The following is a 21,999-nucleotide window of genomic DNA, read 5'->3' on the forward strand; positions in this document are numbered from 1 at the left end:
TATTTATTTTTATTACAAAGTCAGATATACAGAGGAGAAACAGAGGAAGAGCTTCCGCCCGATGAGTCACTCCCCAAGTGACCGCAACGGCCGGTGCTGTGACGATCCAGAGCCAGGAGCCAGGAACTTCCTCCAGGTCTCCAACACAGGTGCAGGATCCCAAAGCATTGGGCCGTCCCTGACTGCTTTCCCAGGCCACAAGCAGGGAGTTGGATGGGAAGTGGAGCGGCTGGGATTAGAACCGGGGCCCATATGGAATTCCGGTGCGTTCAAAGCTAGGGTTTTAGCTGCTAGGCCACAGTGCTGGGCCCAAAATCCACTGAGGTTTATGGCCCATATCAAAGAGTGACAGTGGGGAAGGATTAGATGCAGATTATAATCACTGCTTATTCTTGTTATTACAGCATGGCAGCGAGGCTCCTACCAGGTCAGTTTATTGCTACTGCCAATAGGAGTAAAGACTTCCTAAAGCAGTAGCTTTAGCCATGGAGCTCAGGGCTCTCGTGGTCAGTGTGTATGGGATACACAAGGAAGCTTTGTAGACTTCCAAGGTAAGGGTAAGGATGAGGTCAGGCTGACAATGGTTGCATTTATTTCATGGCCAACATAAGAAAAAATCCTTCTTGAGAGAGGTGATAAGTACTCAAAGTATGTTCTCCAGTGACACTTCTAAGCATGATACAGCCACCTATTTGCTGGAGTTGGCCCAGTGCATAGTTGGTCTGAGCTAGAAAGGATTCCCCTGGCCAGAAATGGAGGTATAACTGGACACAGCATCCCACATTTACCCAATAGTTAGACATTCAGCACTACCTTTCTCAAGTTTACATTTTAAAAAAGCAGTTAACTAGTGCACTTAGCACTGGAATGAGGAATTAAGATTTCTTTCATCCAGGTTATACTTTAAATGCACCTTTGTGCCAGCAAGCCTTTATGTGAAAGTACACAGTGCCCTCTGTGACACATTCTAACCTGTGGCATCAGTGCTGTTGGTGAAGGTTCCTAGCAGTGGGCTTGCCCCGGGGGACAGGCACACGGCAGCAGCCCTGTTAATTTCTATTGTGAAACACATCATTCAAGGAAGTACAAAAATATTTATTGATAAAAATAAACTTGTAACCCAGCAACGTAGAGTTCCAGAGTAGTTCTGTGTCATCAAGTTAAGCCCTTCATTCTTCACATTAAGGAGGGAGAGCAAAAAATCTAAGCATGTTACTTGGAGCAGTTTTTCTCAGTCACCATCACATTTTGATTTTGTGTGTAAAATACATGAGGAGCTATTCAACGACAGTCTTTGGTTCTGACAGGTGTTCTACGGGCTGCCGCACTGAGAGGGACTTGCTGTTTTCATCCAGCACCTTTGTGTTGTGTGCTCTTGCTGTGAAGAAAGAAGAGAATGCTTTGTTTTTAAAATAGCAACTATCAGGGAAATTGTTTTTAAAATTTGAAAGCAAATTTCTTTAGCTGGACTCTTAAAGGGACAGTAAAGACTAAAGACTTGTATTTTAATGCCTACTATCGAAATCAACTTTGTTCAAGGCTATTTTGAGACCTGTTGACACTGCAGCAGAAAGGCAAAATGGAGGAAAGGAAAACGGGGGATCTTCTATCCAATTCCATTGAAAGAGTTGTGTTCGTTTATGTATTTGCTAATGTTTATAGTGTTTATTAATAAACTGGCATATAAAACCAAAGAATTTCTTGACTGTTACCTAATACTATGATGGGTTTCTTCCAGTATGAACAACAGCAAATGACCATCAGCCTTCATTCCTATAAGGTCGAGTAGATGTTTGCTCCAAAGTACGCCTCCTTTGTACAGACACGAGTCACTAATGTGCCCTTTCAGAGCAAGACAATCTTCAAAGGCTGCTTGCTGGATTTTGAAGATAGGCAGCCCTTTTAGTGTTTTTAATTTGGTAGATAGTCTGTTTTAATATTAACCTTATTATCAAAATTCTTTCATACATTTAGCTTTCAGATGTCTGGGGCAATGCCAGGGGCAAAAATTTTTTCCCTTAAAAAGAACTGATGTTTTCCAAAGTGTAACTGGTCCTCACCTCTATAGCCTCTGTACCCTGCAGTGTGTACATGTTTAAAATCTACCTTTTGCTAAATCAAGATGGGGTGTAAACATGGTAATTAGCTTAATTTAGGAAATAGTGTAAAAGTCTGCATTTAGTAAGTACTTCTAATTTATAGCCATATTACGATATTTGTTTGCTGCATACCTTTATACTAAAAGCTTGAGACTTGTTTTCAATATCCAAGGACTGCACGTCACTTTCTGCTCCAACTGCATCCATGATGTTGCTTCCACAAGTGTGTGTATTATAGCCACTATCCATCTAATAGGAGGGAGAAAAAGTAAAACAAAAGCTTAAGTTCACAAGTTAAAGAGTAGATACATGCTGTCATTTATATCTGACAAAATATATGTATTTTTAATGTAACGTCATTTTTTTCCAATTCTTCAAATGTCTTCAAATGTCTTAGTTGCATTTCAGAGCATTCCAAATTGTGGGTTATATTAATCTCACACCCAACTGTTACATAATCATACTACAAACAGAATGAATGGATCCAGATGAATGTTCAACTTTTCATGTTAAAAGTAGCCTTCTACAACACACTGTTCTAGCCCAAAATAGCAAAAGAAAACATTTCTAGCTGACTTTTAGCCTAGCATGTCAAGTAAATGGGGACATTTATCTGCAGGGCATGTGTTTGAAGACCCCCCCAATGGAAGCCTGGTATACTTAAGTACCAGAATATCTATGCTATTTTTGCTTTTCATATCAGGAGGTTACAAAATGTGGATAACATGCAAAAGATACATTTTCATAATCCCTTGAATCTCCTCTAATGTGCATATTATAATTTACAAATTGGACACAGTGAGATACTAAGTCACAGGAAAAGTCCTTTAGTCTCAGATTGTAGCAGGGTCGGGGAAGAAGCTACAGGGAAGAAGAGGCTTTACACATTGGCACTGCTTATAACAGTTTATCCTTTCAATAAGCATTATGCATGAGGTAGCAGAGGCTGTCAGAATGTCATACAGAGATAAGGTGACTGACACCTGAGGCTCCAAACAGTTTACTGGGAAGTAAACTTCACCAATAATAGGAAGAAAAATTTGCCAGTTTTCTTGGGTGGATGTATATTTGCTCACCACTTAAAGTCACGTGCCATTAGTATAAAAAAAGTCTTGTGACATGTAAAATAGAGTACCATCAATTATATCTCAGAGCAAATATTTTCTTTGTCAACAGTATTTGACTAAAAATATAAATATCTGTAGGTTCCAGAAAATCTATCAATCACTCTTTCAGTATTCATCCCTGTCAGCTAACTGGCTCCTTACTCAGGGCTATTACGTAGAGTTACATGGCCAGGAAACTGAGCTTGTGGCACTCCAGCACTGGTAAGGTGGGAGCCAGTGGGGCCAGCACCCCATATTCAAGTGCTCGTTGAAATTCTGAGTCCTGCTTCTGATCCAGCTTTCTGCTGATGTGCCTGGGGAAGCAGGAGATGGTCCTTAAGAACCTGGGCTCCTGGCACTCGCATTGGACATGTGGATGGAGATAAATGAAAGCTCACTCCTTCTGCTCTGTGACTCTGCCATGTATGTATGTACAGTTGACCTCATGGACTCATCTAGACCATCACTGATGTCAGTGCCTGCTGTGTGACAACTAGGCTTCACCCATCTTCCTACAGATGTAGTGGTAGTCCTCAGTTTCATGTTACAGCTGAGTAAGAGTGAAAACCGTCACGCTCCAGGCACTGTCAAGGTAATCTTGCCTTAAGATCCCACAGCATTGGAAAAGAAGAACTCAAATTCAAACTTAGCTCTGACTGCCAAATTTCTGTTCTTTCAACTGAGAGTGTCCTACACACAGCATAAATCAAAAGCCACTGTAATAAAAAGCTTAACAGTGTACACTTAGCAACAGTTGTTTCTTAAAATGTTGATTATCTGGGATCCATTTCAGCTATTACCTCCTTATTCTCAGCCTACCTTGTTCTACCATTCAGAGGATCCTGTCTCCCCTTTGTATCTGCCAAGGAAAAGCCAGCGGTGTTCAGGCACTGTTCCCTGTGACCCCACTACTCTGAAACTGACAGAGCTGGGCTCTATAGCTCATGTCTGCCTTTATGCTCCCATGAGTCCCTGTTGTTCACTGCTGTGCTCACAGGTGTGACGATAACCCTTGCTGAGCCTACCAGGGTTCTAGATTCTATCCATATTGCATGCCTCAATCCCCTCATCCATAAAATGGATGTCTACTCCATCGAAAAATTATCATAATTAGAGTAAAGTGCTGGGCGGACTCTTGGGTATTTGAACACATAACAGATACCTACTTTAAAAAAAAAAGGACTCATTTCTTTACCTGAAAGAGTTACAGAAAGAAGAAACAACTCTCTGATCCCCTGGTTCACTCCCCAAATGGTCACAGGAACCAGGCCGGACCACACTGAAGCCAGGATCCAGGAACCTTCTGCTTCCTTCCGAGGTGCATAAGCAGGGGGCTGGGTTGGAAGTGGCATAGCTGGGATTCAAACCAGTGCCTGCTATGGGATATGAGATGCCAGCAGCTTAACCAGCTGCACTGGAATGTCCGCCCACAGATAGCAACTACCCTAAAAATTCCTACTTTTTAAAAATCTCTTCCTCGTTTAAGTATGCTATTTCTCCCATCTCAAGTAAAAGACAAATCATCTTGGATTCTGGTCTTCTATCATTCTATTTTGCTTCACAACTTAGCTTCAGGTAATTATTTCATTAATTCACCTTCCCCAGCCTTCTTTCCGATACTTTTTGCCTCCTTCCCTCAAGCCTGTTCAGTTACCGCTCACTTTTATTTCCAATCTAACAGTGCTGACGGATGCTCTGTTGACAGTCCTACCCCTTCTTTACACGATGAGCTGCTCTGGGACACCATGCTTTCCTAGTATCTTTCTCCTCTGGGTGGCTCATCTCAGTCTCCTTCAACAGTTCTGCTTCCTTTACGTACCAGGGTGGTACACAATCACTGGAACTAAGCACTGGGGATAGCAATAGCATACCTGATTGCTGGATAATGGTCTGATTGGATAGAATGCAAAATATTCCTGGGAGTCAGGAAAGCATTTAGTGAGGCCTAGCCTGGCTAGTGTGATCAGGGAAGGTTTCTTTGCTAATTAGGACAAGTTGTGAAGGGATTCTACACAATCTGCAAAGGCCTTTGCTAGACTTCACAAAGCCTTGCTTGGGACACCCACATCCAACTGAGTGCCTGTGTGGGTCGCAGCCACTCTGTTTCCAACCAAGCTCCTGCTAATGCATCTTAGGACTCAGAGATGATGGCTCACGTGCTTGGGCCCTGCCACCTAGTAAGAGAACCAGCTGGAATTCACATGTCTTCACTTTGGCCTGGTCTAGGTTATCAGGGGTTTTTGGGAGTGAACCAGTCAACGGAAGCTCTCCCACTCTCTCAGTGGTTCTACCTTTCAACACATGGAAATAAGTAACAGAATGAATATTATGTAACCTTGAGGAAATCACCCAAAAAATTGAAAATAAAAAATACATAGCGAATATATCTCTTCCAAAATTGGAAAATCAAAATGAGTTCCAATGATAAAAATTATAGAACAGAAAGAGGCAGAGGGTTCAAGTTTACAGACTATCAGGGCATTCTGAGTGCTCCACACAAAGGATGAGAAGAAGCCCACGCCAGAGAGCTCCCTGAACCTGCAACACCTGTGGACAAACGACATCTGTACCAGTGCACGGGAGACAGAGACCACGCACACATGTATAGCAACAGAACAGTTCCAGATCTCAGCAGTAAATGAAGCAACACCTTCAAAGTATGCAAGGCAATTATCTCTCAACTCTTCAAAAAGGAAACTGATCAACCTGCAGGGTCTTAAAAAAAAAAATCACAATGCATGAGAACAGTGTTAAACTAGAGAGCTGTGTAGAAGGCAAGCACTAAGATGCTGCAGTCAAAAAGTTAAAGCCGAGACTATTCTAGGTACTGTGGAGAGTGAATGACAATTTAGTAATGACTGCAGTTACAAAATCCAATACGAAGTTGAATTTGATGATTATATTTTAAAAAAAGCGCCTTGTAATTTCTGATTCTTTGTGCTATTTAGGAAAACACCTTCAGAAGCTAAAATTTATAAGTGTAATTTTATGTATTCATTTTGTGTAGGATCACAAAAGGGTAGGTAATTTAGGCATAAAAATCTGAGCAAACGATATTTAATTTTGAGTCATTTATAATACTTCTAAGAGCTACAAACTTTGGCAAGCCAAAATTCACAACACTGAAATATTACTAGCTGTTGTAGTAAGAATTCAATGAATTGATTTGTATGGAATTTAAAATAAAAAGTTGTTAGCAAAACACCTTGCATATCAAGACACTATGCAAGTGTTACTTATATCAGCACAAACTTGGATTAGAAAGCACAGGTTCCACAGCCAGACTGTCAGGCTCAAACCTCCACTACTTACCACTGACATAAAGCTTTAATTTTGTTATCTGTAAAATGGCTATGAAAGTCACCTATTCCACAGGACTATTGTGAAACAACAGTGAAGTAACAAATGTAAACAACTCAAAATTAGTGCCTAGCGAACACAAGGGTCCTTCAAAAAGCTTATGAAAACAGATTTAAAAGTTCAGCGGAGAGAGGTGTGTGGTGCTTTAGTGGGTAAAGCTGCAGCCTCCGACTCCAGCATCCCCAGTGGGTGCTGCTTCAAGACCCAGCTGTTCCGGTTTCAGTCCAGCTGTTCATGGCATGCGAAGAGTGGCAGAGAATGGCAAGTGTTTGGGCCCCTGCCACCCACATGGGAGACTTGGATGAAGCTCCTGGCTCTCAGTGGAATTTTCAAAATAAATAAAGCATTTTTTTTTTTTTAAAGCAAGTAGGGACAGGAGTTGTGGCACAATGCTTAATACTTATACATGCCATATCACTGACTTCATCTTTTCCTACTCCAAATAAAGTATCAGTTAAGGTGAATATATATATTTAAATATATATAATCATTCCTAATGAAAAGGAATTAGCCATTCTAGAATTAGTATTGATATTTTACAAACTGTGTAATGCTACCGTTGCACTTAAACCCTTTTCCCTCTTACCTTAGAAGATGAACGATATGGCGTAAGTAAGGCCCGTGGGGTACTGAAATGTTTTACCTGAACGTTGCTGCTCTCGCCAGGAATGACACTGCTTTCCGCCAGTGGAGACATGCACATCTCAGAGTTTTCAATGCTGAAGGTCATTCCGGTCACAGAATCCGTCATGGGCAAGCTCTCACTATCCACTGGCTCCTTAACCCAGGTGTTGTCATCCGCTGGCTCTACAGGCTCAGCCATGTCCACCGTGTCGTTCTTCTCCTGGTAAGCGTCCCGCAGAAGCGCCAGCTCCTTCTCAGCAGCGCTGAACCGACTCTGAGCAACAGACACGGCAGTCACACGGTTAGTGCCATCCGCCCAAGTGCAGTGGTTCGCCTGCGGCAGGTGGAGCATGCCAGTATCCCCCAGGGCTGGCGAGGAGACATCCCCGCAGGGAACAGTCTCTTTATCTTCTTCGTCTTCACTATGAGCCTCCAGAGTAAAGGGCATCTGGATCAGGGAAGTTTGATACTTGGTCCCGCCTCTGCACGACTCGAGTCTCACGGGAGACCGGTTTTTAATGGGTGAGCAGCCTTCTATGTAAGGGCTTCGGATACATGCATTAGATATTCCGTGAGAATGAGTTGCAGAAGAAGCTTCAGGAGAATGAAAAATAAACTTCCTTTGTTCTAAAAGATCGGGAAGAAAGTCACATCATAAAAACAGGGACATGGAAAGGCCATTACTACATGGTCATCTGCCTGGTGCTACAAGCCAAGAAACCTGCAATCTCCATTGCACTTGCGCCGTTTGCTGGAGTAACATTTTGGTGGTAAAAACAGCACAAATAAACAGCTCAGTAAAGACGAAGGACTTCAAAAATGATCTCACTGCTCTTTTTTTAAACATTTTACTCCTTGAGAGTTAACTTTTTTCTTTTTATAAAGATAAGTTTTTATTCCAAAGGCAGAGATACAGAGTGACAGAGAGAAAAGAGATCTTCCATCTGCTAGTTCACAACTCAAATGGTTCTAACGGCCAAAGCTGAGCCGATCTGAAGCCAGGAGCCAGGAGCATCCTCTGGGTCTCCCATGTGGGTGCAGGTCCCAAGGACTTGAGCCATCCTCCACTGCTTTCCCAGGTCATAAGCAGGTGGTTGGGTCAGAAGTGGAGCAGCTGGGACATGAACTGGTGCCCATATAGTTTGCTGGCACTGCCAATACCTCAGGCAAATTACCCAGCTAAACCCACATTCCAGCCCTTCATTACTTTCTTTACTGGCTGTATCTGGTAATTGAAACAAATGAAAAATCTATGTGTTTATATAAAACACAATAAACAGCAATGAGGCAAAATCACCCCTCCCCCCGAAAAAAAACTCTGAAAAATAATATTTTAATACTTGCAATAATAAAGACTCCCAACATAATCAAAGCAATGAAAATTTAAAATACTTTAATGACCTCATTAGATTATCAAAAAGGGATTTTTAAAAATGGTTTAAACACATAAATTATCTTCCTAGTGCAAAATAAATATAAGGTTGTTTTTTAGCAAAAATTAAATATATTAAAGACAAAACAATGAGAAACCATTAACTTAATACCAACACTACAGTCTGAACAAACTCTCCCCACAAAAAAACAAATGGCCATCAAATATAAACAGATCAGTATCATCAATGATGAAAGATAAAAAAATTAAAGCAGGTCAAATTCTTTCTGTAATAAACAAATGTCAGAAAACAATAAAGCCAATTCTTCTGAAAATCTGTATTGGTAAAACCTTCTTGGAGGAAATTAGGCAAAATTCATCAAGATCTTCAGTGAAATACTTCATTTCTGACAATTTTACCTAGGCTATAAATACAAAAGAACATATATATGGGGTTGTGCCCATGGTGTGGTAGATTAAGTGTCAGTCTGTAGTGCCAGCATCCCCAGTGGGCATCTACTTCCGATCAGCTCCCTGATGATAAGCCTGGGAAAAGCAGGAGGAGGCTGCTTCCTGCACCCAAATGGGACAACTTGAGGAAGCTCCAGGCTCTTGGCTTGAGACTGGCCCAACTCAGGCCACTGAAGCCAAGTTAAAAGTGAACCAGCAGATGGAAGATTTCTCTGTTAATCTGCATTTCAAATAAAAATAAACCTGTTCAAAAGAAAAATGTGATGAACAAAAATTATCAGCCACTTAGAGACTTATCAGTGGTTTAAAAAAAAAAAAGCAGTGGAGGGTCCTGCCCGGTAGCCTAGCAGCTAAAGTCCTCGCCTTGAACAAGCTGGGATCCCATATGGGCGTAGGTTTTAATCCTGGAAGCCCCGCTTCCCATCCAGCTCCCTGCTTGTGGCCTGGGAAAGCAGTTGAGGATGGCCCAAGGGCTTGGGACCCTGCACCTGCATGGGAGACCCGGAAGAGGCTCCTGGCTTCTAGCTTCGGATGGGTACAGCTCCGATCTTTGCAGCTACTTGGGGAATAAATCATCGGATGGATGATCTTCCTGTCTCCTCCTCTAAGTATATCTGACTTTCCAATAGAAATAAATAAATCATTTTTTTAAATAAATAAATCTTTAAAGAAAAAATGCAATGGAATATGACACTGCAGTTCAGAACTATGCCCTGAGACAGGAAGAAATGACTTGAATGGCCTATGAAAATACTCAAAATAAAATGCTCTGTGAAAAAAAAACCGGATACAGTATATGCAAAGGTGTATCTACAACAATATAACCATATAGTCACCTCTACACACATGAAAGACTGACAAAATAGTCAATTTCAATCACTCTGAACAGGCATTTTTAATTGAAAAAGGTACTGTCATTATTTTCAAAGAAAAGTCTGTGATAGTTTATGCTTTTACCTTAAAAATCTTGGCCAAACATATTTTTATAAAATATGAATGTCTAGCTGTCAAAGCCTACACAGAAAGCATAAAAACATCACCCCTAAATTTGTGAACTTTGAGAGCATTTGATTTTATATTGCTAAACCATTTATATTCCATTTAACAGTAGAATGTAACTTCACTTAGTAGTCTAGTCTTTGAAGATAAACAATCCCTGTAGGAAACAAAAAAACCCCAAAAAGCCAAAAACTTAAGGTTATCCAAATGCTTGTTAAATGGCCTCCTAAGAATTCTGTCAAACTAAATAATTTCTTCAATAACAAATAATAAAGCTAAGTATTTTTCACTGATGATTTTATTATGAGACATACCTGAGAGTGGTGTCTTTCCTATCTGAAATGCAACTGGTGAGAAAGTGGGCGAAGAAATGGGTGAAGGACTAGCCAGGCTCCCCAAACTGTATTTCTTCCCACTTTCCTGAATAGGGCTAGATGAAAACTGCCCCTGGAATAAAAATAAACAAACAATGAACTGACACGAATCTCCTCATCAGCTATCAAGCCACATGCTACTTGTCCGCATTTTCAGAACACTTTCCTAAAGCAGGGCCCCTTCACAAGAAGCACCGCCAGGCATCTTAGAACAAAGACAACCGGACAGCGACAAACATGCAGCAACAGAGCACGTTACAGAATATGCAAATACATTCTGTTTAAACAAACTATTAAACAAGCAGTCATCTAAATAACTTACTCCATTGATGCCAACCCACTAGTGTATACTGCTAACCTTCGGTGGTTCAGGTACTGATCTACACTGTGATTCCTTGAGACCCATGTTGAGTCTAGTCCTCTCTTATAAATACAACTCAGCCTGGCCCAAAACAAGCCCATGACTAACGTCAAGACATGAATGAGGTACAGTGTCATGAAGTGTAATACTCAAAAGACAAGCATCTTCCTGAGTGGAGTATGACCACCCTGGTCCAGGCTCATCCACAATGAACTAAGCAGACACGTTTCAGTCTACTTCTTACCGAGCCTGGTGTCTGTGCAGGGCTCCTACACGGCACAGGAGATAAATCTATTGAGTAGAAAACCTCCAGGGACGTCTGAACAGCGCTATGCGAACCACTCGGAGAACCTGGAGCTAAGGAGTCAGAGACGCTTCCGTTCCCATCTAAGAACAGCTTTCTTCTGAGAGAGGAGGAGCTCAGGTTTCCGGGAGACTGATCGGCCAATTCATCAGCTCTGAAATAGTCACCTAATGATAACAGAATAAAAGGTACAAACCAATCATCCTGAGAAACCATTGTAATTGTTGCTTATTAAGAAAAAACTTCAATTAATCTTTAAAAATTTCTACACTTATTTTTTAATCTATTTTTTTTAAAAGATTCATTTTTGTTGGAAAGGTGAACTCATTGAAAGAAGGAAGAGACAGAAAGACCTATCTTCTGATTAACTCCCAAAATGGCCCCAAGAACTGGAGCTGAGACAACCTGACACCATGAGTCCGGAGTCTCTTCCTGGTCTCCCACGCGGGTGCAGGGTCCCAAGGCTTTGGGGCCATCCTTGACTGCCTTCCCAGACCACAAGCAGGTAACGGGATGGGAAGCAGGGCCACTGGGATTAGAACTAGTGCTCATATGGGATCCCAGCACATGCAAGGTGAGGACTTTAACCACTACTCCATCACGCTGGGCCCTACCTCCTACTTTTTAAAAAACCAGTATGTATTCTGAATTAAAAAAAAAAAAAAAAGATCAGGTTTAATTTTAAATGTGATGCTTATTCCTTAATTTAGGGGAGCTTTGTTAGTACTATCAATAATAAGATGTTCATAGTTAATGCCCATAGTAAAGTTCATTACGATAAAAAAAAAATCAAACTTTGCTCAAGAAAAAGATAAATTTCAGGTTTCCCCACTTATTTAGCAAAAAGGCATTGATGGGAGAGGCATTAGGTGAGCAACGAAGATAGCTGCATAAGAGCCCCAGGCTTCAAGTGTAGGCTCTGGCTCCTGACTCCAGTTTCTTGCTAACGCAGACCCTGAGAGGCACACAGGTGATGGGACAAGTGACTGGCCTCCTGCCAGCCACATGAAAGACCCGGACTGAGTTCCTGGCCCAGCCTCGGGCCACTACAAGCTTTTGGAAAGTGAGCCAGTAGATGAGAGGCAGCTCATTCTGCCTGTTAATAAAAAAAAGGAGAGGCATGGCACAAATTCCCACTTACACAGACCACCAAACAGATCCTTTGATTTAAGTTATTGAAGGTTTAAACAAATATGTATTTACCTAATATACTTTCTAAATTAAAGTCCACAGGAAGAGACAGCAATGTCTGGCAAGCGGCTGAAAGCAAGCAAATAAATACATAAATACATAAGTACAAACATGGATAAGTCAAAGAAAACATGACAAGCAGCTGAGCAGTTGGCTCCCTCGGGGGCACCCATCTGCTCATACCCCAGGAAGCCCAGATCAGGGCAGTCACGCACCCCATCACATGTACACCACGTTTCTGTAACCAATCCGCAACTTTCCACCACCGAGGTAAACATGGTCATCATAAAAGATGACCCCTGGCCGTGATGCTGACACTCAAATCAAAAAGGAAACCAGCCTCTATTTGTGGATAAAAATACCCCACATTAACACATTTTTAACAGGGAGCTTTTCAAAATCAGAAATCAATTCACACGCTTTCAGCAAGAAACCAGCACGCTGCTGCTGTTTCTAAGTCATGCCAAGTGCATCTATTTCAGTATATTTGCTTTTAAAACAAATATATAAAAACAACTCATTCATAAAATAGTAAAAAGATGTAATTCCAGAGCAAAGTGCTACTACCATAAATAGATGTAGAATCCAACGTGCCTGATTACGGAACACACTGTTTGGACCATGTTTATACTCACCATTGCTTTTTTCAGAAAGAACGGTCAACTTTCTTCCAACTGGAGAGTCACTATTTATATTAGGGCCTGCAAAACATTTTAAATTGAAAGTCCTATATTTTATATTCTTTATATAATTTTACCATTACATTTTCCACAGTAAAGTCATTAACCAAATGGCACCAACTACACAGGCCAGAGACAGGCCAAAGCTGGGACGAGGGAACTCAATCCCGCAAGCCAAGTCTCCACCTCCTTGGCTAGGATGCGAGTAGACTCATCTCCTGCTGGCCCCAGAGCAAACAGCAGGAAGACAGATTCACAACACATCCAGGCCCCAAACTTGGGCAGTGCAATGTGGGAGGCAGTCTATGGCCATACCACCCTGAACACGCCCAATCTCGTCTAATGTGGGAGGCAGACATCCTACATCTTAACTGCTATGCCAAATGCCAGCCCCTTGATTAATTTCTTAACATGAAGGAAGTGTAAGAATAAAACTAACAGAAACCAAACTGAAGAGTCACATTGTTTTTCCCATTTCCTAAAAACGACAATGAACAATCCACCCCGACAATAAGTAATTTAATCATTAATATTCATTAATAAGCCAAGAATGAATATTTATAAGTAATGCAATAATTAGTATTTATGGGGTACCAGGAAATATTGTGATAAAAACTGTTCATTGTAGAATGAGCACTTTGGCTAATTTGCATATTCATCACTTCACATGCTTGTCTCCGGTGAGAAAATGTCTCCCAATTTTGAAGTATACACCATTGTTAAATATAGTCACTGTACTCTGCAACATGCCATGAAAAGTGCTCACCATGTCTGACTGAAACACTGACCTTGTTCTAGTGCCCCTGGCTCCTGGCTACCACTCTACTGCTTCTCTAGGTCTGGCTCTCTGATTCCACATGAGTGATGGCAGGTAGCATGTCTGCCTATGTCTGGCTTATTTCATTTAACATAACATTCTCCAGTCTCACTCGGGCTGTCACTAATGACAGAATTCCTTTCCATCTAGGGGTATGCCATTGCGTACATGCACAACATTTTGTAATTCATTCATATGCTGATGGACATATTTTGGCTGTGGTGACCAGTGCTACAGTATATAACACGTGATTATAATTCCTTTGGATACAGACCCACAAGTGGGATTGCTGGACCCCGAGTAATCCTTCTTAAGAAAGATTTACTTATTTTGAAAGTTAAACTTTAGAGACAGAGATCTATCAGCTGGTTTAGTTCCCAGAAGGCTGTCACGGCCACGGCTAGAGCAGGCCAAGGCTAGGAGCCAGAAGCTTCTTCAGGTCTCCCATGTGGGTACCCAGGAGTTTCTGCTGCTGCTGCTTTCCCCGGAGTGTTAGCAGAAAGCTGGATCAGAAGTAGAGTGGCCAGGAACTGAATCAGCATCCAAACAGGTAGAGGCTTAACCGTGTGCCATGACAATGGTGCAGGAAATCCTTTCCTTTAATAATGAGCTACAAGCAAATGTGCTCCTCTGAGACATAGCATCTTTATTACACTAGAAACAAACAAAAAAACAAAACAAAACAAAACAAAAAAACCTCCACCCTGTGTTCTGGAAGGACATATTACTTCTGTTTTCCCAGGATGCTCACTACACAAATATCCTTGTAAAGATCTGATCAGACCACTGCTTGCAAGGCTGCAGAAATGTGGTCTCATGGAGAACCATCTCTCAGCACCGCACTGTACGGTACATCTCTGGCGCCCACTCCGTCAGCCACTGCATGACATCCACAGACCCAATTAGCTTAGCAAAGAAATCTCTAGAATATTTGGCCTCTTCCAGATCCTGTATCACTTTAAATAAAACAGCACAAAGACAAAATGATGTGTTATACAAATGACCAGGTAGGGCCTGGTGCCGTAGCCTAGCAGCTAAGGTCCTTGCCTTGCAAGTGCCAGGATCCCATGTGGACACAGGCTCTAATCCTGGCGGCCCCGCTTCCCATCCAGCTCCCTGCTTGTGGCCTGGGAAAGCAGTCGAGGATGGCCCAAAGCCTTTGGACCCTGCACTTGCATGGAAGACCTGGAGTAGGCTCCAGGCTCCTAGTTTCGGACTGACTCAGCACCAGCCGTTGTGGCCGCTTGGGGAGTGAATCAACGGACAGAAGATCTTCCTCTCTGTATATCTGACTTTGCAACAAAAATAAATAAATCTTAAAAAAAAGAAAGACCAAGTAATAAAGCTGGTTTATCTGTGGGGGGAAAAAAAAGAAAAAAACAAAATCTTAAAGAATCTGGTGGGAAAGAAACTTTGTATGAACATGTCACATCAGAGAGGTGGAAGGGATGGACGTTAGCAGACAATCCTCTAGTTCAGTCCTTTTCCTTTACAAGCAAAACTGTGAGGTCCAATGAGATGAACTAAGGAGACCAGAGAAACCCTCCGGCTTATACAAATGATGGCTTACTGCCCAGGACTCCATCAGCGACGTCCTCCTGGGAGCTTGCACTGCTGGCCTACAGGATCCCATCTGACAATGGCCACTCTGCGACCAGGTTCTCCTATTCGTATCACCTCATCTATCGCAGACAAGGGCTCTAACTTCTCAGACTAGGTTTCCTCATCTACAAAATGGAACAAATTACTAAAAGCACTCTGTATTGGCTGGGTACTAAGAACATGCTCAACCCATTCTACCTGGCACGACTGTATTTTTTATTAAAAATGGAAACAAATATTTTCTCTCAACCTGAGAGTATATTTCCGGGATGCTAAACAGAAAAGTGGGTAATTCCAACAGCAGGAGACATGAACACATGGGCAGTGGCATTTGAGCATGGCCCACAACTTACAGGGCAATGAAGGCGAGTGTGAAGGAAACTGCTGCTGGAGGCAGAAAGACACTTGAAAAGCACTCAGTTGCCCTTTAATCTCTTTATTTTCAGGTGATCAACTGTAACATAAGTTATCTCAGGTTACCTTAGTTCCCTTCCTTCCATTGTACAGGAAGTCAGCAAATTAGCAAAAAACAGGAAAGCACATTCAGACTTTTAAAATATAAGCATCATAACTGATATTCATAATGGGAAAATGAAATTCAAACAGAATGGTCAAGGTTTGACTTGTAATCCTAAAGGGAGCTAACTCCCGTTACCCAGAAATGTAATACTGAGCAAGACCCTGACCCAAGCCCATAAACCAGCGGGTCACTCTATGCTGCTTCATGGTCACTGATCTGAAAGTGCTTTGATGCTACAATTTTTATGAATATGATTTTTCAGGACACTCACATTTTTTGGCATGATACTCTGAGAGCTGCTTTCCTTCATGATCAGTCCATGGAGAGGGAACAATCACATCTTTGGTGAAAAACTAGGAAAATTAAAGTCACATAATTAGGCGTAAATTCCTCCAAGAATAGGAAAAAGTACCCATCTTATTCTCAAGTAACAGTCACTATCATCATTTACTGACTTATGGTTGTATTTAAAATGATCAGTACTTAAAAGGACAACCAACCAAAGATAAATCAAAGAAATTTCAAGGGTCTGTACAGACAAACTGGAACATTTGAAATCAATCACCTAAATTAGAAATCTGTAAATTAAGCTCAGGGCTGCCATCAGGGGGAGACACGGTTTCTCCCTGAATACTCTTGGGGGTGTGGGGCTGATCAGAGAGTGGCGGTGAGGGAAGGCAGCCAGCAGCACAAAGCATGCTGCTGCTTATGCGGCCTGGCACTCGAGATCAGAGTGTTGCATTTTTCGGGAATTTTGAGCCATTCCAGCCAACATTAAAAATAAATTTAATGGGGAGGGAGAGCAGAGAAATCTTCCATCTCCCTAGAATGTGTGAGGCAGACGTAAAGCATAACCTATCAAGAACATAATAGGTAACTTATAGACAACAGGCTCGAATCAGCATTAGACAATAAAACCACAAAGACACAGGGGGTATCAAGAGTGATCCTGACAACCTCTTAACAGGAGGTCATATGCACAGAGCAGGGGGGATGCCAGAGTGGAGCAGGGGGACAAGAGGAGACTTGTATCCCAACCCTGGAGACTCCCGGATCCTCAACAAGGACTGTCAGTATGGGCACCAAGGACAACATCCCAACTGCCAAGGAGACCACGGGGAATTGGAGTGCGTTCGAGGGCTAAGTACTCTGAGGTCCTCCACTCCCATTTGAATCTCCCACATGGGATAGAAGAAGTCCAAATCCATCCTTGCAGAGCCCAATGTCACCAGAACAGCCAGGAGCCCTGAGCAGTCTACAGAAACAAAAGAACAATAAACTCCCTTCGGGACTGGGGAGAGGAGCTTTCTCTGGTCCTTACTTAGTTCCAACACTGGATCCCCACCCTCTCTTGCAATGACCATCAGGGTCGCCCTGGAGGCCCCCCCCACCAAACAAAACAAAACAACCAACCAAAAATTAGAATAGAGAAAAAGAAAAGCTTAGAACTAGACAGGAAACGATCAGCGGGGACTCACACATACCTTACTAGGTAGGACACGAAAATAAATTACTCGTAACTAGGGTACGGAGGATTTCTCTGCACACCCCTCCCAACAGTGTTCTGTGCCTCAACTGGTGTCATATGCCTTGTTAAAGCTATAAGCCAGTTTAGACTACCCTAAAACCTGCCAAGTTCAGTAAAAATTATGCTTCAACACAATAAACTGCTAAATACTAAAATGAAAATAGACATGAGACAGCTGAATAGTATCCTATAGCCATTTTAAGGTAGATAGAAGCCAGTTGTATACAAACTATAATTGAAATGTTAATGAAGTAGTCACAGAATGTGGTTAAGAACTCATATTTTCTAACATATCAGTCACTCAACACAATGTCAATTAACCCCATAATGTTGGAAACTGTTGTTGATGTTATGTTATGGCTTTTAATTGGTCGGAATGATGTTCTGCCAGCTATGCCTTTAGACCAGAGTTGATCTCCCCAAGAAACTGTTGATTTGATCTGGACAAGAAGATGCTGGACTCTATGCATGGCACATGCTTGCAATGAAAGAAACAAGACTGGAGTTGAACTGCAATACTGCAATAAGGTGGAGCAATCCACCATAGGGGGAGGACACGGGGAGGGGATGGGGGAAGATCAGAGCCTATGAAATGATGTTATAAAATGAAATGCAATAAAAATATATACATAAATTAAAAAATAATAATAAAAAAGAAAACAAAAAAAAATTAAAAAGGCGGAAAAATAGTTATCTCAAAAAAAAAAAAAAAGAACCTTAAAATCAAATATGAAACATAAAGGTAACAAAAATTCACAATGCATCCCTTGGTGACCAACTTACTGAATTTCTCAATATCTATTCCACTGAGGTTCACCCATGTTTTACATGTGTGTGGTGGAGCTCTAACTCACACTGTACTGGTACGCCACTGCATGTCTTTCCCAGCGCTACCATGTGGCGAGGTTGGCTGTGGACGGCAGCAATCACTATAAAACATGCGCTCTCTAAAGCCCCAAGGCCCGGCCTTGAACATCTACCTGCATGCTGTGGGCTGGCATACCCAAATGCAATAACAGCAGGCGGATACATTTCTGCCCTCTTTCATTCTCACTGGTTTTGGGGGCAAGTCTTACCATTTCCTTTCTATCTTGTTACACATATGACAAAGTAAGCCATTTCTGAACTACCCTGCCTACGAAGTTCAGAGGAAAAGATATAAGAAGGGATGCGGGAGACAGGTAACTATGACAAAGACAATTTCCAGAAAAAAAAGATAAAGGCCCCATAAATTTAGAAGTGATGAATATGTGTACCCTGAATGTTAAAAATTCAAACAGAGATAACAAGTTGTCATTTTGAAAGTATTAAGGGTAGCTCAACTTAAGAAGTTTGAAAAAAGTAATGCAGGTGTAAAAAAAAAAAAGTATCATAAACAGAAGTATGAATTGGTACAACCTTTTAGAAAGCAAAAACTACCAAAACTGAAAATTTACAAAGCCTCTGACATAGTAATTTCAGAGACATAAAATATATGTATAAATCATCATAGCATTATTTGTGATATAAAGAAAATGAACACAATTAAAACATCTATCAATCTAGGTTTGGATATTATGCTTTTACTAAAACTTTGTGTTGATCATAAAAAAATCAGAGAAATTAAGCAAAATAAAAGATGTAAAATATTATAAGAATGATATGCGTATTTGTCAAAAACATTTAAAATATGCTATTTAATGTCTAAGTACAAAACAAGAAACATTAATCACCTTCAAGGAGCGGGATAACAGGGGAGCAAGAGTCTTTCCATTTGAATGTTTTTTGGCTTTACTACGTGCATATACTTAATTTAATTTCAAAAATAAATAGTAAAAATAAAAATTCAGTTGGTGGGCCCAGCACAGTGGCCTAACAGCTAAAGTCCTTGCCTTGAACGCGCTGGGATCCCATATGGGCGCCGCTTCTGGTCCCGGCAGCTCCACTTCCCATCCAGCTCCCTGCTTGTGGCCTGGGAAAGCAGTCGAGGACGGCCCAAAGCCTTGGGATCCTGCACCCGCGTGGGAGACCTGGAGGAAGTTCCTGTCTCCTGGCTTTGGGTCGGCGCAGCACCAGCCATTGCGCTCACTTGGGGAGTGAATCATCGGATGGAAGATCTTCTTCTCTGTCTCTCCTCCTCTCTGTATATCTGACTTCATAATAAAAATAAATAAATCTTACAAAAAAAATTCAGTTGGTGTCTGATGATAGTCCTCATCTTAACACTGACAACATCTTCTTTCGTTTGATCCACTCAATTTCCCTTTCAAGTCAGCAATTCGAAGGGAACAAATTTTTCAAACAGTTAACAGTTCAAAAGAAATTAAGAACTTTCAGCTTCAGAGGGCAGGGTAGCTGAAATGACTGAATCAAAGAAAAATGTTGAGCTTCTTAGATTAACAAGTAAGTAATGTTTGGTGTGCGTAAACACATGAAACCGTCTTCTAAAAACCAGGCTGGATCTAAAACAAGGGATAACCTTTACTTGCACTGGAAAACTAAGGGCGAAAATAGCAGAAGTGTGTGCGCCGGGCCAGAGCACTGCGCACTCCGTGAACATGCTGCAGTGGTGCTGGGATGCGCAGGGCAGTCGGTGGCCAAGAAACAAGGGTAACGGGCTACGCAGAAATGCTGCCACGACAGAACGACTTTCTGAGAAGATTCAGATGGATAACCTTTAACCTCTAAGAAAAGTTCAGCAGACAAGCAAAACACAAAAAAATTATTTTTATTGGAAAAAATATTAAATTTGTGATACACGTTTTCTGCTTAGAAGCATGATGCTTTACGCTTTGCTTCATGCACCATACGGCATGTCAGAAAAACCCTAAATATTAGCGACAGACCAATCTTTTTTTTATCAATGTCAAAATCTAGATTTCAAAACCTGAGAAGCATTCAACTTCCTTTTTAGAAATTTCTAACTTCAAACAGGATTGGGCTAATCAATATTTGGCAGGCACAAAGAACAATTGCTATGGGGGTCTGAGAATGAAAAGGTAACCCAAACACACGACTGGCCAAAAAAGAATTCAGAGTAGCTGGGAGGCTGAGAACACATCATCATGCTGGCATACAGTCCTGTGAACAGGGGACCAGGCATTGTCAAACTTCATGGTGTTAGCAGAGCAAGTGGGTGCTTCACTTAGGGAGAGGGGAAAGTTGTAAGAGACACACACAGTGAAAGGTTTGAGGAAAGGCTTCCTGGGGGAGGTGACACACACAGAGTTAATCACCAACAGTTTTCAGTTACCTCTTCAATGGCTTTTTGTCTTTTGTCTTCCACATCTTTATCTATTCTATACAGAGAAAAGAAGAAAAATAACCACGCCATTACTTCACCTTATTGAACACTGACAACAATAACCTTTCAAAGAAATACTTTTTCCTCCATTGAAAACTGGCAAGTGAGCTCATTTTAAAAGAAAAATGGGTTTCTTACAACATTTTATAGATGGCAATATTCCGACATCCAGCATTCAACCATTAAGCTTACCCCACCCCTTCCATTTACAGTTTGAATCAAAGGTTTTTCTTTCAAAAGGTTTACGTCAATATAAATTTATACACATTAGGACATTCAAAAAACCATTTGTCCTTTAACCACCACAAATTACAATATTTTGTTCAACAGAAATCTAAAAAGTGCCCGAATCTTTTCTCATTAATTACAACTAGCTCATCACAGAAGCCATTTCAGAATTAACTCTTACTCTTGTAAGAGAAGATAACATCCACACAGTTCTGAATCAACAGGTTAGAATATTCTGAAATCAAACACCAACAATATGATACTTTGTATAATTCTCTTTTTTACATTTTGACCCACTACATAGTTTCACCAACATATGTTTATTCATTGTAAGACAGTGTAAAGTGTCAGGTCTCAAGTACAAGCTATATTCACGTCCAGGATACAGCAGGCAGCACTGCAGGACTTTCTTTATTCCATACCAGAAGTAATGCCTTGTTTGCATCAATAAACTGGTAGGACTTTTTTTTTTTTAAAGATTTATTTTATTTTTTTTTATTACAAAGTCAGATATACTGAGAGGAGGAGAGATAGAGAGGAAGTGGAGCTGCCGGGATTAGAACCAGCGGCCATATGGGATCAAGGCGAGGACCTTAGCCACTAGGCCACACTGCCGAGCCCCAGGACTTTTTTTTTTTAACAACAACCTAAGATATTTTCCTCTCAGGCAATTTTCTCATACACACACACATCTTTTTGTAACTTAAAGCTTACATGAGAAGTCATACATTTAAATTAAATGCATTTTTTAAATAAAGGAATTATGGGAAAATGTGCTACACAGTGATACCCCACCTATTCTTAAACCACAGTAACTGTGAGGACAGTAATTCTGTGGCCTTCATGTTTCAGTGGTAGTCAGTCAAGGTGACAGATCTCAGCCTGGCTTTCCCTCCTTCATGTTCATCGAGGGAAACTTCAAGAACCTCCAATATTCAGGCAAGTGTTGGATGCAGTGAAAGTCAGAATGGCCAAATACCCCAACATGGCATCAGAGCAGGTTCTAGGAGGTCATGCTGGCAAACGATCCCGACCACCACACCACTGCACATGGGTATAACCACGCACGGTAACGGGGTG

General features: G+C 41.3%; 2 protein-coding genes across 2 annotated transcripts in view; one reads left to right on the top strand and one right to left on the bottom strand.

Annotated features, from left to right (window-relative positions):
- The window catches only part of DIS3 (DIS3 homolog, exosome endoribonuclease and 3'-5' exoribonuclease), a 22,870-nt gene extending 21,173 nt beyond the window's left edge, over positions 1-1,697 (top strand). Inside the window, exon 21 of the mRNA XM_058670662.1 lies at positions 1,308-1,697. Within this exon, the coding sequence (XP_058526645.1) occupies positions 1,308-1,331 (24 nt within the window). The 3' untranslated portion in view covers positions 1,332-1,697. The remainder of the gene's footprint in view (positions 1-1,307) is intronic.
- BORA (BORA aurora kinase A activator) overlaps positions 1,075-21,999 on the bottom strand; it is a 26,486-nt gene continuing 5,561 nt past the window's right edge. Inside the window, exons 4-12 of the mRNA XM_004577431.4 lie at positions 20,641-20,686; positions 16,152-16,233; positions 12,897-12,962; positions 12,274-12,330; positions 11,011-11,237; positions 10,346-10,478; positions 7,209-7,816; positions 2,232-2,348; positions 1,075-1,378 (exon numbers count right to left, since the gene is read on the bottom strand). Of these exons, the coding sequence (XP_004577488.2) occupies positions 1,313-1,378; positions 2,232-2,348; positions 7,209-7,816; positions 10,346-10,478; positions 11,011-11,237; positions 12,274-12,330; positions 12,897-12,962; positions 16,152-16,233; positions 20,641-20,686 (1,402 nt within the window). The 3' untranslated portion in view covers positions 1,075-1,312. The remainder of the gene's footprint in view (positions 1,379-2,231; positions 2,349-7,208; positions 7,817-10,345; positions 10,479-11,010; positions 11,238-12,273; positions 12,331-12,896; positions 12,963-16,151; positions 16,234-20,640; positions 20,687-21,999) is intronic.

Source organism: Ochotona princeps, chromosome 12, assembly GCF_030435755.1.
Source record: "Ochotona princeps isolate mOchPri1 chromosome 12, mOchPri1.hap1, whole genome shotgun sequence".
In the NCBI taxonomy this organism is placed as follows: Eukaryota; Metazoa; Chordata; class Mammalia; order Lagomorpha; family Ochotonidae; genus Ochotona; species Ochotona princeps.